At 37.4% G+C, this 15,993-nt stretch overlaps 1 protein-coding gene across 1 annotated transcript; it reads left to right on the top strand.

Moving 5' to 3' along the window:
- The first annotated feature begins 10,223 nt into the window (after positions 1 to 10,223).
- Positions 10,224 to 10,799, top strand: LOC114890394 (small nuclear ribonucleoprotein Sm D1-like). The gene is made up of 2 exons (XM_029213770.1): positions 10,224 to 10,314; positions 10,660 to 10,799. Exons 1-2 carry the CDS (start codon positions 10,224 to 10,226, stop codon positions 10,797 to 10,799), a joined length of 231 nt encoding a protein of 76 aa, XP_029069603.1.
- Positions 10,800 to 15,993: the final 5,194 nt, after the last annotated feature.

Below are 15,993 nucleotides of genomic sequence, written 5' to 3'. Positions count from 1 at the left end.
ATTTTCTCCATTCTATTTCCAAGATTTTGGATCATCTTTACTATCATTACTCTGAGTTCTTTTTCAGATAGACTGCCTATGTCTTCTTCATTTGTTTGGTCTGGTGGGATTTTACCTTGCTCCTTCATATGCTGTGTATTTCGCTGTCTTCTCATTTTGCTTAACTTACCATGTTTGGGGTCTCCATTTCGCAGTCTGCATGTTCTTAGTTCTCATTGTTTTTGATGTCCGCTTCCAGTGGATTAATTGGTTCAGTGTGTTGTGTAGGCTTCCTGGTGGAGGGGACTGGTGCCTGTGTTCTGGTGGATGAGACTGGATCTTGTCTTTCTGGTGAGCAGGACCACGTCCAGTGCTGTGTTTTTGTGTGTCTGTGAACTTATTAAGATTTTAGGCAGCCTCTCTGCTAATGTGTGGGGTTGTGGTTTTTGTCTTGCTAGTTGTTTGGCATGGGGTGTCCAGCACTGTAGTTTTCTGGTTTTGAGTGGAGCTGGGTCTTAGCATTGAGATGGAGATCTCTGAGAGAGCTTTCACCATTTGATATTATGTGGGGCCGGGATGTCTTTGGTGGACCAATGTCCTGAACTCGTCTCTCCCTCCTCAGAGGCTCAGGTCTGACACCCAGACAGGGAACCAAGACCCTGTCAGCCACACGGCTTTATCTTGTTCTTCACAACATGAAGAAGCATGTTGCCTTGCAGCACACCTCAGCATAGGCCAGAGCCGGCTGGGGCCAGGTGGGGGAGGAGAAACTTGGGGGCCAAGGGCAGTGGTCATTTGTCCAGCACTGAGCAAAGGCTACCTCCAGGGCTACCTTTTGCCCTCCTCAGACCTGCTTTTGCTGCTGGTGGCCAGGTGGCCCTAGAACCTCAGGTCCTCACAGGCTCACCAAGCCAAGAAACCAAGTTATTTATTTTATACGTATTAGTGTATATATGTCAACCCCAATTTCCCAGTTCATCTCACCACCACCACCACCACCCCGATTTCCCCCCTTGGTGTCTATATGTTTTTTCTTTACACCTGTATCTCTATTTCTGCCTTGCAAACCGGTTCACCTGTACCATTTTTCTAGATTCCACATATATGAGTTAATATACAATATTTGTTTTTCTTTTTCTGACTTACTTCACTCTGTATGACTGTCTCTAGGCCCATCCACATCTCTACAAATGACCCCATTTTGTTCCTTTTTTATGGCTGAGTAATATTCCATTGTATATATGTACCACATCTTCTTTATCCATTCATCTGTCAATGGGGATTTAGGTTGCTTCCATGACCTGGCTATTGTAAATAGTGCCTGCAATGAACATTGGAGTGTATGTGTCTTTTTGAATTATGGTTTTCTCTGGGTATATGCACAGTAGTGGGATTGCTGGCTCATACAGTAATTCTATTTTTAGTTTTTTAAGGCACCTCCATACTGTTCTCCATAGTGACTGCCCTCTCTGCTTCTTGAACACCTGCTTCCTCACCACTTTTTTGACTTGTAAGAAAGACTGCTCATGCATGCTCTCTGCATCTGCAACTTGGTAGGAAGTTCAGACAGCACGGCTTCTAGCCCACATGCAAATCGCCATTTTAGTTTCACCCCCTCACCACAATCAAAAGCTGAAGCCACTCCTTTCTTGCTTTTCTTTTCAGACTCCAGAGTAGGCTTTCCCCTCCTAGGAATCCTCAACTTGATATGAGCACTAAGTGCACTTCATTTTTATTTACTGTTGATTAATTTGTATCATCTCTGTTTACATCTAAATAAATTACAGGGTGGGTGACCATGTCCGCCTCTGGGCTGAGTTATCAAAACATCCCCTTATATTAAAGGATCTCCTTATTTCCAACTCTTTGCACCTGATCTTCCATCTGCCTGGGACACTTTTGCATCTGAGAGTCCAATTATCTTCTACCTCTTACTGCAGGTATCTGCTCAATTGTCACATTATTAGAAAACATTCCTGACCACCTTTCATAAAACAATAACTCCCAAAGAGTTATCTTTCCCCTTACTCTTTTTTCTTTTTCACAAGAGCTCTTATCATTGTCTAATATACACCTTACCTTTACTTATTTGTTTTTTGACCCTTTCAGAATACATGCTTCATAATAACAAACATTTTCCATTTTGTTTGTTGCTGAAACTCTAGCTCCTATAACATAATACATGACAAATGTTAATACGTCCTTCGTAAGTTAATAATTCTGTATATGAGAGCATTGAGGTTATATTTAATTTTTGTTATATATCTCTCCAATCTCCTTGTGGTAATCTAATATTATTCTGTATATTTAAAAAATAAATATAAGGAATGAAACATGAGATATCTTTTATATTTATGAGATATTAAATTTAGAAATTCCCATCAATAACACATCTATTTATTCCCTACTTGTTGGTGCAGCCAAATTTTTAAAAATTTTGGTCCCATAAATTATTTTATCATTTATTTTTGATGTAATAACATTCAACTACTCCCCACATACCTTGTTCACACAAATACCCTGCTTCCTCTTCATACTTAAAATTATATAGCTTATTTTTCTTTCTGGAAGTTACTGAAGCAAAATACTAGGCTTTTTCCATATATTGCCTTAATTTATAAAATAATTCAATTGTATTTAATGAAATCAAAAATGCTATCAATTGTAAAATATATCATTATTATGTATACTACTAAAAAAGAAAAAGAATTATAATTAAAACAACATAATGCTTTCATTAGAATGTAATTATAAGTACTTATAATATTTTTTTATTGTCAAGAGAGCCATTTTAGTTTTATTTACATAAATTTAGACATAGATGTAAATAAACATAATTAATATAGATAGATATCAAATAAACTGGATAGGGTATCCCTAAAATATCTTTTGAATCTTATCTTTCCAAATACTTTTCTACTTAGAGTCATCAAATTTATATTTCTTCAGAAGATATTCTCTGTGCATCAAGATACGGAATTCATACAAAGTTTTTCACTATTGTCAACAGGAATTTTTTTCCAAGCTGTAACTCTCATTCTGCAAATTTTGGGAGATCATACTTTATCAGGCCAGAAATTTTTGTAAGATGTATTCAAACAACAGTCAGGCTTCATGTTACTTCTTCAAATCATGCTTAAATTATGAGTTGACTGAAACTATAAGAGTGTGTATTTATCCATTTGGGAAAAGTACCCTAGTTTATGCAATTACAAGCAACAGCAATTATAAAATGGCTGCCTCTGGGCAAGAGCAAGGGGAATTCAGAAATGTTAATATGAGAGGTCTTCAAATGGACCACATATGTCATACCACAAGTCATTAATTTTAAGAACCCAAAAGATTATATGTTAAAACCCAAGCAGATGAGGAAATTCAGGCCTGCCCAAATTAATTTGGCTAGTAAGCAACTGATGTAGGACTAATTTTAAATCCCATATTCCTGCCTGATAATTTGGAATAAATTATGAATATACTTAAATTATTTGAGTTATAAATATTATGCAAAGATTTGTTTGTGTTTAAAGTTTTTTCTCATGTTAGAATTGTAAAAATATGCAGTCCCAATGATATTTCTTATCTCTTTAAAATTTTACTTTTCCTACTGTTTTAGGTCTTTTAAAATCACTGATTAGATTATGAAATAGAAGTGGAACTTTTTTTTTCTGTTTTATATCTCAGTTAAAAATATATATTTGACTTGGACAATTGGAAAGCCCTTACTTTTTATTAATCTAGATGTTTGATTTAGTGGCAAAACACAATCTTAATGAGAATAATCAAACTTTTTAAAAAATTATTATTTAAGCAGAGACAACTTTGTATACCTTCATTCATAGATAAAATTAAAGAACTTTACAAATAGAAAGTATTTTCCAGATATATGATATCTAGAATAATTTACCATTGTTCCAGTGAAGAATGTGTGAACTAGCAGGTCAGTAACTCAGTGTCACACTGCTGGATAGTGTCTGCATCCAAACAAAATCCAAGTCCTTGACACAAAGTCTGCTTTTCTTCCTAGTACTTTATGTGGGATGGATTATATTTGTGGATTTTTTTTCTCATGAGTGAAAGTATTTTATATTCTTCCTCTGTATATACCTTTGCCTAGCACAGTGCACTTTTATGCAATAGATATTCCTTAGATTGCCAGATGAATGAATATCTTAACCATCTGATAAAAAAAAAGAGTTTAAATGGGACACTTTAGAAATACCAACAAATTTTGCCTAAATTAAATAGCATTTTTATATTTTTAAACACAGACTTTACGGCTGTTTTTGTCATTGCCTAACTATAATGATAGTCACATCAGTTATATTATATGTGATGTATATCTGTCTCTATCTATCTATCTTTCTACATAGTGTATACGTGTATAAACACACACATGCACACAAACACACACACAATGAAATGTGGTGTAAAAGATGTAAGACTGTCTCCTAGAATATAAAAGTTCCTACACAATCTTCCAGATGCCCTATAACAGTGGATGGAGTCTGGGACCAATATATAAGATATACAAGATAGATATATAGATAGATTGGTAGATAGATATACATAGTTATGTTATCTATATAGATATGTTATAACATATATATGTATATAACTAGGCTGACTATTACTATTGTTAGGTTACTTTAAAAAATAGAATCAATAAAATAAGATAAATATTCTGATTTTTGAGGGTATGGTCTTAGTGTTTGAAGTGGCTAATCTAGACTGATAGATGATTATATATCTATAATATATGTATACATATACACACACACTCACAGAGTTGGCTATCATTTCTTTATGCTATTATTGGCTCATCAATTTGAGAATTGAGAATGTTATATATTTTACTAAAAAGAAAGTAAAAAGTGATTATTTTCTCTGAAATAATATTCAGTCAAGAACATGTTTCAATTTTGTGAACTGTGGTTATGCACTATCCAGCTTCCAAAATTGTTATCAATGTGCTTAGCCCTTATCAGTTAAGGAAACAAATCTCATTGCACAAGTATATTTTTAATGTTTTTCTGCAATATAGATTTAAAATTGTAACGTCTTTCAATCAGTCCATAAGCAATGCTCAGGATTCCTCTGTCCGGATTCCAAAATTTGACTGAGGATTTCCTCCTTCGTTTGGGTTTTTTGACCTCACTGTGAGTGAGAAAAACATTTCCAGAACTTCTCCTAGGGGACCTTCATCAGCGTCTAATTCTGTCTGATTCTTGCCCTCTGCTTTCACCTTATAGAATCTGATCTCATCTGTGGAAGCAAAAGCTTGCCTTTTGTTTAGACCTTTTGAAAGTCAAAACCCAGCATTACCTTTTATTTTTCTCTGCAAAGTATGATGTAACAACAGAGAGCAGTGAGCATGGGACACTTTCTCCTCTCATCTTCCTAAATGGGAAAAGGGCCTGTAATCAGAACATTTCTGAGGCAAACGGAAATATTAATATTTTAAAATAGTATCAGACCACAGAAAAAAGAATCTATGGCATTCATCCAACTGATATGAAAATCTTATCCATTAGGAGACAATTGGAAGTAACCTTAGTCTGAATTGTTCCGTATTTTAAGAACATAAGAACAAACAATAGCTCTATATGACTTCCATAAGCCTTTTGTGTATATACATCGATATATATATAAATGACAAAGGACACTGTGAATATGAAATAGAAATCATAGGGAGCAAACAATTACAAAGAGATCAGGCCCTCAACTAGGCACTTTTATATAGGACATCATCTACCCCTTAAATTCACCCTATGCAGTATATTCTCTTGTCCTTGTATTACATGTAAGGATGGAGTAAAAGATGGATTTGGGATTCCAACCAGGCCTGCCTGAAAGTAAACACTGAGCTTGTGTTGCCTTCAAATATTCAACTAAAAATTGATCAAAAATGACAAATTTTGGGCTTCCCTGGTGGTGCAGTGGTTGAGAGTCCGCTTTCCGATGCAGGGGATATGGGCTTGTACCCCGGTCCGGGAAGATCCCACATGCCGCGGAGCGGCTGGGCCCATGAGCCATGGCCGCTGAGCCTGTGCATCTGGAGCCTGTGCTCTGCAACGGGAGAGGCCACAGCAGTGAGAGGCCTGCATACCGCAAAAAAAAAAAAAAAAAAAAAGACAAATTTTGTCCATTGTAATTTTTTAAAACTATAAAGGAACATTAAATGTCAAGTCTGAGATCAAATAAAAAACAATACTTTTATTTTGGAAGAATACATTGATATTGCTCATGTTAAATGGAAGTAGAGTATTAAAGTTATGAACTTCGTCCCAACTGGTCCAAATTCTTACTTTACAGCTTACCATTTGTGTGACCTTGGAAAATAACCCACACTCTAAAATGTACTCTCCTTTCTGATATATGGGAATAATAATTTTGATATATATGCATGAGATACTGAATGTACATTTTTAAGGTGTCTGGATCATAGGAAGTACTCTATCAATGTTAATTACTGATATTATTAACTCAAAAATTTATCCTGCTATATCAGCTCTTTAATTTCTTACTCTTTTCAGTGATACATCCAACCATCTAACACCTTTAACAGGCAGATGCTTCATCTCTAGGTGGTGGTAACCATGGTAAGTGACATGGTAAGTATGAACAAGGACATCATCTCATTTCATGTATTTCTTCAGGGCTCTCCTCTCATCCTGAGTCAGCTTCCACTAATTATATATTCAACACTGTGACCTTTATTACCAACAGTTGGCATTTTGTTTACATTGTGTTTTTTTTTTCACTTCAGAATATTTCCTAGACACTTGTTTACTATAGGTAAATATGAAAGCATAATATCATCTACATCAGTTCAGTATGCCTTTTCCCACTCTCTAGGATACTTGCTTGGTACTTGGTCTAATCTCTGCAACATATAGAATATACTCATAACAAGTAAAATTAAAAATATATATATTTTAATCAATGCTTTTCATTTAATGAGTGGAATCTCTTTCTTCTCAGGATACCTCCATCAGATAAAAGCAACACTGGTGGGAGGCACCTTCAAGATGGTGGAGGAGTAAGATGTAGAGATCACCTTCCTCCCCACAATACATCAGAAATACATCTACATGTGGAACAACTCCTACAGAATACCTACTGAATGCTGGCAGAAGACCTCAGACTTCCCAAAAGGCGAGAAACTCCTCACGTACCTGGGTAGGGCAAAAGAAAAAACAGAGACAAAAGAATAGAGATGGGACCTCACCTCTGGGAGGGAGCTGTGAAGGAGGAAAAGTTTGCACACAGTAGGAAGCCCCTTCACTGGTGGAGATGGGGTGTGGTCAGGACGGGAGAAGGTTCGGAGCCACAGAATAGAGCACAACAACAGGGGTACAGAAGGAAAAGAGGAGAGATTCCAGCACAGAGGATCAGTGCTGACCAGCACTCACTAGCCTGAGACACTTCTCTGCACACCGGCTGGGACAGGCAGGGGCTGGGAGCTGAGACTCGGGCTTTGGAGGTCAGATACCAAGAAAAGGACTGGGGTTGGATGCGTGAACAGAGCCTGAAGGGGGCTAGTGTGCCCCAGCTAGCCAGGAGGGAGTCTGGGAAAAAGTCTGGAACTGCCTAAGAGTCAAGAGACCATTGTTTCAGGGTGCGTGAGGAGAGGGGATTCAGAGCACCACCTAAAGGAGCAGATGTGAGCCACCACTATCAGCGCAGACACCAGAGACAGGCATGAAATGCAAACACTGCTGCTGCATCCAACAAGAATCCTGTGTACAAGCATAGGTCACTATCCACACCTCCCCTCCCAGGAGGCTGTGCAGTCTGCCACAGCCAGGGTCCCGTGATTTAGGGACAACTTCCCAAGGAGAACACATGGTACATCTCAGGCTGTTGCAACGTCATACTGGCCTCTGCTGCCGCAAGGTCGTCCCGCAATTCCATACCCCTCCCTCCCCCCAGCCTGAGTGAACCAGAGCCACCTAATCAGCCACTCCTTTAACCCCCTCCTGTCTGTGTGAGGAACAGATGCCAGAGAGTGAACTACCCACAGAGGCGGGGCCAAATCCAAAGCTGAACCCCAGCAGCTGTGTGAACAAAGAAGAGAAAGGGAAATTTCTCCGTGCAGCCTCAAGACAAGCAGATTAAATCTCCACAATCAACTTCATGTACCCTGCATCTGAGGTAAATCTGAATAGACAACAAATCTTCCCAAAATGAGCTGGTGGACTTTGGGAGCAACTGTAGACTTGGGGTTTGCTTTCTGCAGCTAAATAGTTTCTGATTTTATGTTTATCATAGGTAGTATTTAGAGCTTATTATCATTGGCAGATTTGTTTATTGATTTGGTTGCTCTCTTCTTTCTTTCTTTTTTAATACTTTTTTTATTTTTTTACTTTAACAATTAAAAAAATTATTTTAATAACTTTATTTTATTTTCTTCTTTATTTCTTTTTTCTCACTTTTCTTCTAAGCCATGTGGCTGACAGGGTTATGGTGCTCCAGCCAGAGGTCAGGCCTAAGCCTCTGAGATGGGAGAGCCGATTTCAGTACACTGGCCCACCAGAGACCTCCTGGCCCTATGTAATATCAATCAGCAAGAGCTCTCCCAGAGATCTCTGTCTCAAAGCTAAGACCCAGCTCCACTAAAGGACCAGAAATCTCCAGTGCTGGACACCCCATGCCAAGCAACTAGCAAGCCAGGAACACAACCCCACCCATTACCAGAGGGGTTGCCTAAAATCATAATAAGTTCACAGAAACACCAAAACACACCACCAGACACAGGCCTACCCACGAGGAAGACAAGATATATCCTCATTCACCATAACACAGCAACAGACCTCTCCACCAGGAAGCATACACAACCCACTGAACCAACGTTGCCCAAAGGGGTCAGACACCAAAAACAATGGGAACTATGAAGCTGAAGCCTGAAAAAGGAGACCCTGTGGCCTGAAAAAAGGAGACCCCAAATACAGTAAGTTAAGCAAAATGAGAATACAGAGAAATAAGCAGCAGATGAAGGAGCAAGGTAAAAAACCCACCAGACCAAACAAATGAAGAGGAAATAGGCAGTCTACCTGAAAAAGAATTCAGAGTAATAATAGTAAAGATGATCCAAAATCTTGGAAAGAGAATGGAGAAAATACAAGAAACATTTAACAAGGACCTAGAAGAACTAAAGAGCAAACAATGATGAACAACACAATATAAATGAAATTAAAACTCTTTGAAGGAATCAATAGCAGAATAACTGAGGCAGAAGAACAGTAAGTGACCTGGAAGATAAAATAGCAGAAATAACTACAACAGAGCATAATAAAGAAAAAAGAATGAAAAGAATTTAGGACTGCCTCAGAGACCTCAGGGACAACATTAAATACACAAACATTCAAATTATAAGGGTCCCAGAAGAGGAAGAGAAAAAGAAAGGGACTGAGAAAATATGTGAAGAGACTACAGTTGAAAACTTCCCTAACATGGGAAAGGAAATAGTCTATCAAGTCCAGGAAGCACAGAGAGTCCCATACAGGATAAATCCAAGGAGAAACATGGGAAGACACATACTGATCGAAATTTAAAAAATTAACTGCAAAGAAAAAATATTAAAAGCAGTAAGGGAAAAGCAACATATAACATACAAGGAATCCCTATCAGTTTAACAGCTGATTTTTCAGCAGAAACTGCAAGCAAGTAGGGTGTGACAGGTCATATTTAAAGTGATGAAAGGGAAAAACCTACAAACCAAGATTACTCTACCCAGCAAGAAATTCATTCAGATTCGATAGAGAGATTAAAACCTTTACAGAAAAGCTAAGAGAAGTCAGAACCACAAAACCAGTTTTACAATAAATGCTAAAGGAACTCCTCTAGGCAGGAACACAAGACAAGGAAAAGACCTACAATAACAAACCCAAAACAATTAAGAAAACATTAATAGGAACATACATATCGATAATTACCTTAAATGTAAATGGATTAAATGCTCCAACCAAAAGACATACACTGGCTGAATGGACAGAAAAACAAGACCCATATATATGCTATCTTCAAGAGACCCACTTCAGACCTATGGACACATACAGACTGAAAGTGAGGGGATGGAAAAATATATTCCATGCAAATGGAAATCAAAAGAAAGCTGGAGTAGCAATTCTCATATCAGAAAAAAATAGACTTTAAAATAAAGACTATTGATATTCATAGCCAGTCGGCACTCAGTTGTTGGGTTTTGTGTACTATTGGGCCAAAAGGGTGACGGCACCGCTAGGATGAAGCTCGTGAGAATTTTGATGAAATTGAGTCACGTAACTGTAACCATTGAATTAAAGAATGGAACACAGGTCCATGGAACAATCACAGGTGTAGATGTCAGCATGAATACACATCTTTTTTTTTTTTTTTTTGCAGTACGCAGGCCTCTCACTGTTGTGGCCTCTCCCATTGCAGGGCACAGGCTCCGGGCACACAGGCTCAGCGGCCATGGCTCACGGGCCCAGCCACTCTGCGGCATGTGGGATCTTCCCAGACCGAGGCACGAAACCGTATCCCCTGCATCGGCAGGCAGACTCTCAAACACTGCACCACAAGGGAAGCCTATGAATACACATCTTAAAGCTGTGAAAATGACCCTGAAGAACAAAAAACCTGTACAGCTGGAAACACTGAGTATTCGAGGAAATAACATTTGATATTTTATTCTGCCAGACAGGTTACCTCTAGATACACTTGTCGTGGATGTTGAACCAAAGGTGAAGTCTAAGAAAAGGGAAGCTGTTACAGGAAGAGGCCAAGGACGAGGAAGAGGATGTGGCCGAGGCAGAGGAAGAGGGGGTCCTAGGCGATAATATCTCTCAAGACTACTATTTCAAAGTAACGAAGAAGAAGAAGACGTGGCAGAGGAAGACTACATGGCTAAGTTAGAAGACGGTGGAGTCCTAAGCAAATTGTGTCTCTCAAGATTATGATTTTAAAGTGATCGATGCCCTGGCTGCTTTTTGTACAGGATTTGTTTGTTTGTGGCAGTTTTTAATAAACATAAATACAGGAATAAATAAATAAATAAATAAATAAATAAAGACTATTACAAGAGACAAAGAAGGACATTACATAATGATCAAGGGATCAAGCCAAGAAGAGGATATAACAATTGTAAATATTTATGCACCCAACATAGGAGCACCACAATACATAAGGCAAATGCTAACAGCCATAAAAGGGGAAATTGACAGTAACACAATCATAGTAGGGGACTCCAGCACCTCACTTTCACCAATAGACAGATCATCCAAAAAGAAAATAAATAAGGAAACACAAGCTTTAAATGATACATTATACAAGATGGACTTAATTAATATTTATAGGATATTCCATCCAAAAACAACAGAATACACTTTTTTCTCAAGTGCTTATGGAACATTCTACAGAGGAGATCATATCTTGGTTCACAAAGAAAGCCTTGATAAATTTAAGAAAATTGAAATTATAACAAATATCTTTTGCAACCACAATGCTATGAGACTAGATATCAATTACAGGAAAAAACCTGTAAAAAATAAAAACACATGGAGGCTAAACAACAAGGAAGAAATAGAAAATATAAATAGACCAATCACAGGCACTGAAATTAAAATTGTGATTAAAATTCTTCCAACATCAAAAAGCCCAGGACCAGATGGCTTCACAGGCTAATTTTATTAAACATATAGAGCAGAGTTAACAACTATACTTCTCAAACTCCTGCAAAATATAGCAGAGGGAGGAACACTCCAAAACTCACTCTACAAGGCCACTATCACCCTGACAGCAAAACCAGAGAAAGGTGCAACCAAAAAAGAAAACTACAGGCCAATATCACTGATGAACATAGATGTAAAAATTCTCAACCAAATACTATCTAACAGAATTCAACAGCACATTAAAAGGATCATACACCATGATCAAGTGGGGTTTATCTCAAGAATGCAAGGGTTCTTCAATATATGCCAATAAATCACTGTGATACACCATATTAACAAACTGAAGGATAAAAACGATGTGATCATCTCAATAGACGCAGAAAAAGCTTTCGACAAAAGTCAACCCTGATTTACGATAAAAACTCTCCAGAAAGTAGGCATAGAGGGAACTTACCTCAACATAATAAAGGCCATATATGACAAACACACAGCCAGCATCATTCTCAATGGTGAAAAACTGAAACCATTTCCACTAAGATCAGGAAGAAGACAAGGTTGCCCACTCTCACCAATATTATTCAACATAATTTTGGGATTTTTAGCCACAGCAATCAGAGACAAAAAAGAAATAAAAGCAATCCAAATCGGAAAAGAAGAAGCAAAACTGTCATTCTTTGCAGATGACATGATTCTGTACATAGAGAATGCTAAAGATGCTATCAGAAAACTACTAGAGCTAATCAATGAATTTCATAAACTAGAAGGATACAAATTTAATGCACAGAAATTTCTTGCATTCCTTTACAGTGATGATGAAAAATCTGAAAGAGAAATTAAGGAAACACTCCCATTTACCATTGCAACAAAAAGAATAAAATACCTAGGAATAAAACTACCTAAGGAGACAAAAGACCTGTATGCAGAAAACTATAAGACACTGATGAAAGAAATTAAGGCTGATACAAACAAATGGAGAGATATACGATGTTCTTGTATTGGAAGAATCAACATTGTGAAAATGACTCTACTACCCAAAGCAATCTACAGATTAAATGCAATTCTTAGCAAACTACCAATGGCATTTTTCACAGAACTAGAACCAAAAATTGCACAATGTGTATGGAAACACAAAAGACCCTGAATAGCCAAAGCAATCTTGAGAAAGAAAAACAGAGCTGGAGGAATCATTCTCCCGAACTTCAAACTATACTACAAAGCTGCAGTAATCAAGACAGTATGGTACTGGAAAAAAACAGAAATATAGATCAATGGAACAGGATAGAAAGCCCAGAGATAAACCCACACACATATGGTCACCTTATCTTTGATAAAGGAGGCAAGAATATACAGTGGAGAAAAGACAGCCTCTGCAATAAGTGGTGCTGGGAAAACTGGACAGCTACATTTAAAAGAATGAAATTAGAACATTCCCTAACACCATACACAAAAATAAACTCAAAATGGATTAAAGACCTAAATGTAAGGTCAGACACTATCAAACTCTTAGAGGAAAATATAGGCAGAGCACTCTATGACATAAATTCCAGCAAGATCCTTTATGACCCACCTCCTAGAGAAATGGAAATAAAAACAAAATAAACAAATGGGGCCTCATGCAACTTAAAAGCTTTTGCACACCAAAGGAAACCATAAACAATACAAAAAGAGAACCCTTAGAATGGGAGAAAATATTTCCAAGTGATTCATTGACAAAGGATTAATCTCCAAAATATACAAGCAGCTCATGCAGCTCAATATCAAATAAACAAAAACCCAAATCCAAAAATGACCAGAAGACCTAAATAGACATTTCTCCAAAGAAGATATACAGATTGCCAACAAATACATGAAAGGATGCTCAACATCACTAATCATTAGAGAATGAAAATCAAAACTACAGTGAGGTGTCACCTCACACCTGTCAGAATGGCCATCCTCAAAAAATCTACAAACAATAAATGCTAGAGAGTGTGTCGTGCATGTGAACCCTCTTGCACTGTTGGTGGGAATATAAATTGATACAGCCACTATGGAGAACAGTATGGAGGTTCCTTAAAAAACTAATAATAGGGCTTCCCTAGTGGCACAGTGGTTGAGAGTCCACCTGCCGATGCAGGGGACACGGGTTCGTGCCCCTGTCCAGGAAGATCCCACACGCTGTGGAGCGGCTGGGCCCGTGAGCCATGGCCACTGAGTCTGCATGTCCGGAGCCTGTGCTCTGCAACGGGAGAAGTCACAACAGTGAGAGGTCCGCGTACCACAAAAAAATAAAAATAAAAATAAAAACTACAAATAGAACTACCATATGACCCAGCAATACCACTACTGAGCATATACTCTGAGCAAACCATAATTCAAAAAGAGTCATGTACCACAATGTTCATTGCAGCTCTATTTGCAATAGCCAGGACATGGAAGCAACCTAAGTATCCATCAACAGATGAATGGAGAAAGAAGATGCGGCACATATATAAAGTGGAATATTACTCAGCCATAAAAAGAAATGGAGTTATTTGTAGTGAGGTGGATGGACTTAGATACTGTCATACAGAGTGAAGTAAGTCAGAAAGAGAAAAATAAATACTGTATGCTAACACATATATATGGAATCTAAAAATAATAATAATAATCGTTTTGAAGAACCTAGGGGCAGGACAGGAATAAAGACGCAGTTGTAAAGAATGGACTTGAGGACATGGGGAGTGGGAAGGATAAGCTGGGACGAAGTGAGAGAGTGGCATGGACATACATACACTATGAAATGTAAAATAGATAGCTAGTGGGAATCAGTGGCATAGCACAGGGAGATCAGCTTAGTGCTTTGTGACCACCTAGAGGGGTGGGATAGGGAGGGTGGGAGGGAGATGCAAGAGGGAGGGGATATGGGGATATACGTATATGTATAGCTGATTCACTTTGTTATACAGCAGAAACTAACACACAATTGTAAAGCAATTATACTCCAATAAAGATGTTAAAAAATAAAAAAGTAGCTACTTTGCTGTGGCTGAAATAGAAGGGCAGATCTTGAGCCTGTCTGCTCTGTTTCCCCTTTAATTCTCTGCCTGGCAGCTGAGGCATTCTGAATTGCTCAAGAGACATAGTTTAAAAACCAGTGCTCTAAGTCTTCCCCCGCCTTTCCTAATAGCCTTATGCTATCTGTTTCTTCAATTTCCTTTATATTATCACAAAGGACAAAGAACTCTTAAAGTGTTTCTGTCTAATTCAAATGTAAAGGGACTAAGACATAAAAATGCTTATCTTATGTATTGACTAAAATCTATTCTTTGGTTTAAATTATCATAATTAATTATATATCCATATATATATTTATCTTAACACTTTTTCTGTAGGCTAGGTAATTTTATCTTGCATAGAAAAATCTATCACTTTGAGCATTTTTTCTCAATTGGTCACCATCTTATAATTTTTTAAGCATGTATTATGTCTGGAGGCAAATTTTAAAATATCTCAACATAACTTTCTCTGTCAGTATGCAGAAAAGTAATGTTTTTCCAAGATTAGAAAATATTATTCCCTCCATTCTGAGGTGTTCTTCTTAGTAAATAACAAAGTCTCCAGCAACATAAGGATTCATTACTTATTTTCATCTACAATGAGGAGGGAATGCTAACAAACAGGGAAGTCTGAAACTTGCATCCCATCATAGCTTTAAAATTCAAGCATGGTGCTTTACACAGCCCCATAAGTAGACATCATGGTTCAGGAGAGCAAATGTTCTCATAACACTTTACCATTCATAAGTGCTCTGTTTACATTGTCCAATTTTACCTTAAACATAACCTTTTGATATAAATTGGAAAGACATTAATATTTCAATCTGAGGGATAATGAAATTGAAGTCCAGACAGTTTAAATGACATGCTTAAAACCATTTACCTGCTAAGGGATAACACTTAGGTGACCTAAATCCTCCTTATTCTTTTTACTGCAGCATCCTGCCAATTATGTGTCACACGTTCAGCTAAAATTAGGTGAGCTTTCAAAGTCACAAAAGGAGAAGGTGATTAAGTATAATTTTGAATAGACCATGTAAGGAAAAGACATTTTTTTACTTTGTTAAAAACAAGGCTAGCTGATTGAGATTAAGAATGTGCATAAGAATAGAAAGCTGACTTCATTAATAATATCAAGTAATTATATTAGATAAATATTTTTTCTTGAAAAAAGGCTTTTTACCAGAGCTTTGTACAAAAAGCCATGTATCTAGAAAACAAACTTATGGCTACCAAAGGGGAAAGGGGAGGAGGGATAAATTAGGTGGTTTAGATTAACAGATAAAAGCTACCATATATAAAACAGATAACCAACAAGGTCCTACTGTATAGCACAAGAAACTATA

Source organism: Monodon monoceros, unplaced genomic scaffold, assembly GCF_005190385.1.
Source record: "Monodon monoceros isolate NGI ecotype Baffin Bay Population unplaced genomic scaffold, NGI_Narwhal_1 Super_Scaffold_11, whole genome shotgun sequence".
In the NCBI taxonomy this organism is placed as follows: Eukaryota; Metazoa; Chordata; class Mammalia; order Artiodactyla; family Monodontidae; genus Monodon; species Monodon monoceros.
The sequence above is the reverse complement of the archived record's forward strand: the minus strand, read 5'-3'. Positions and strand labels throughout refer to the sequence as shown.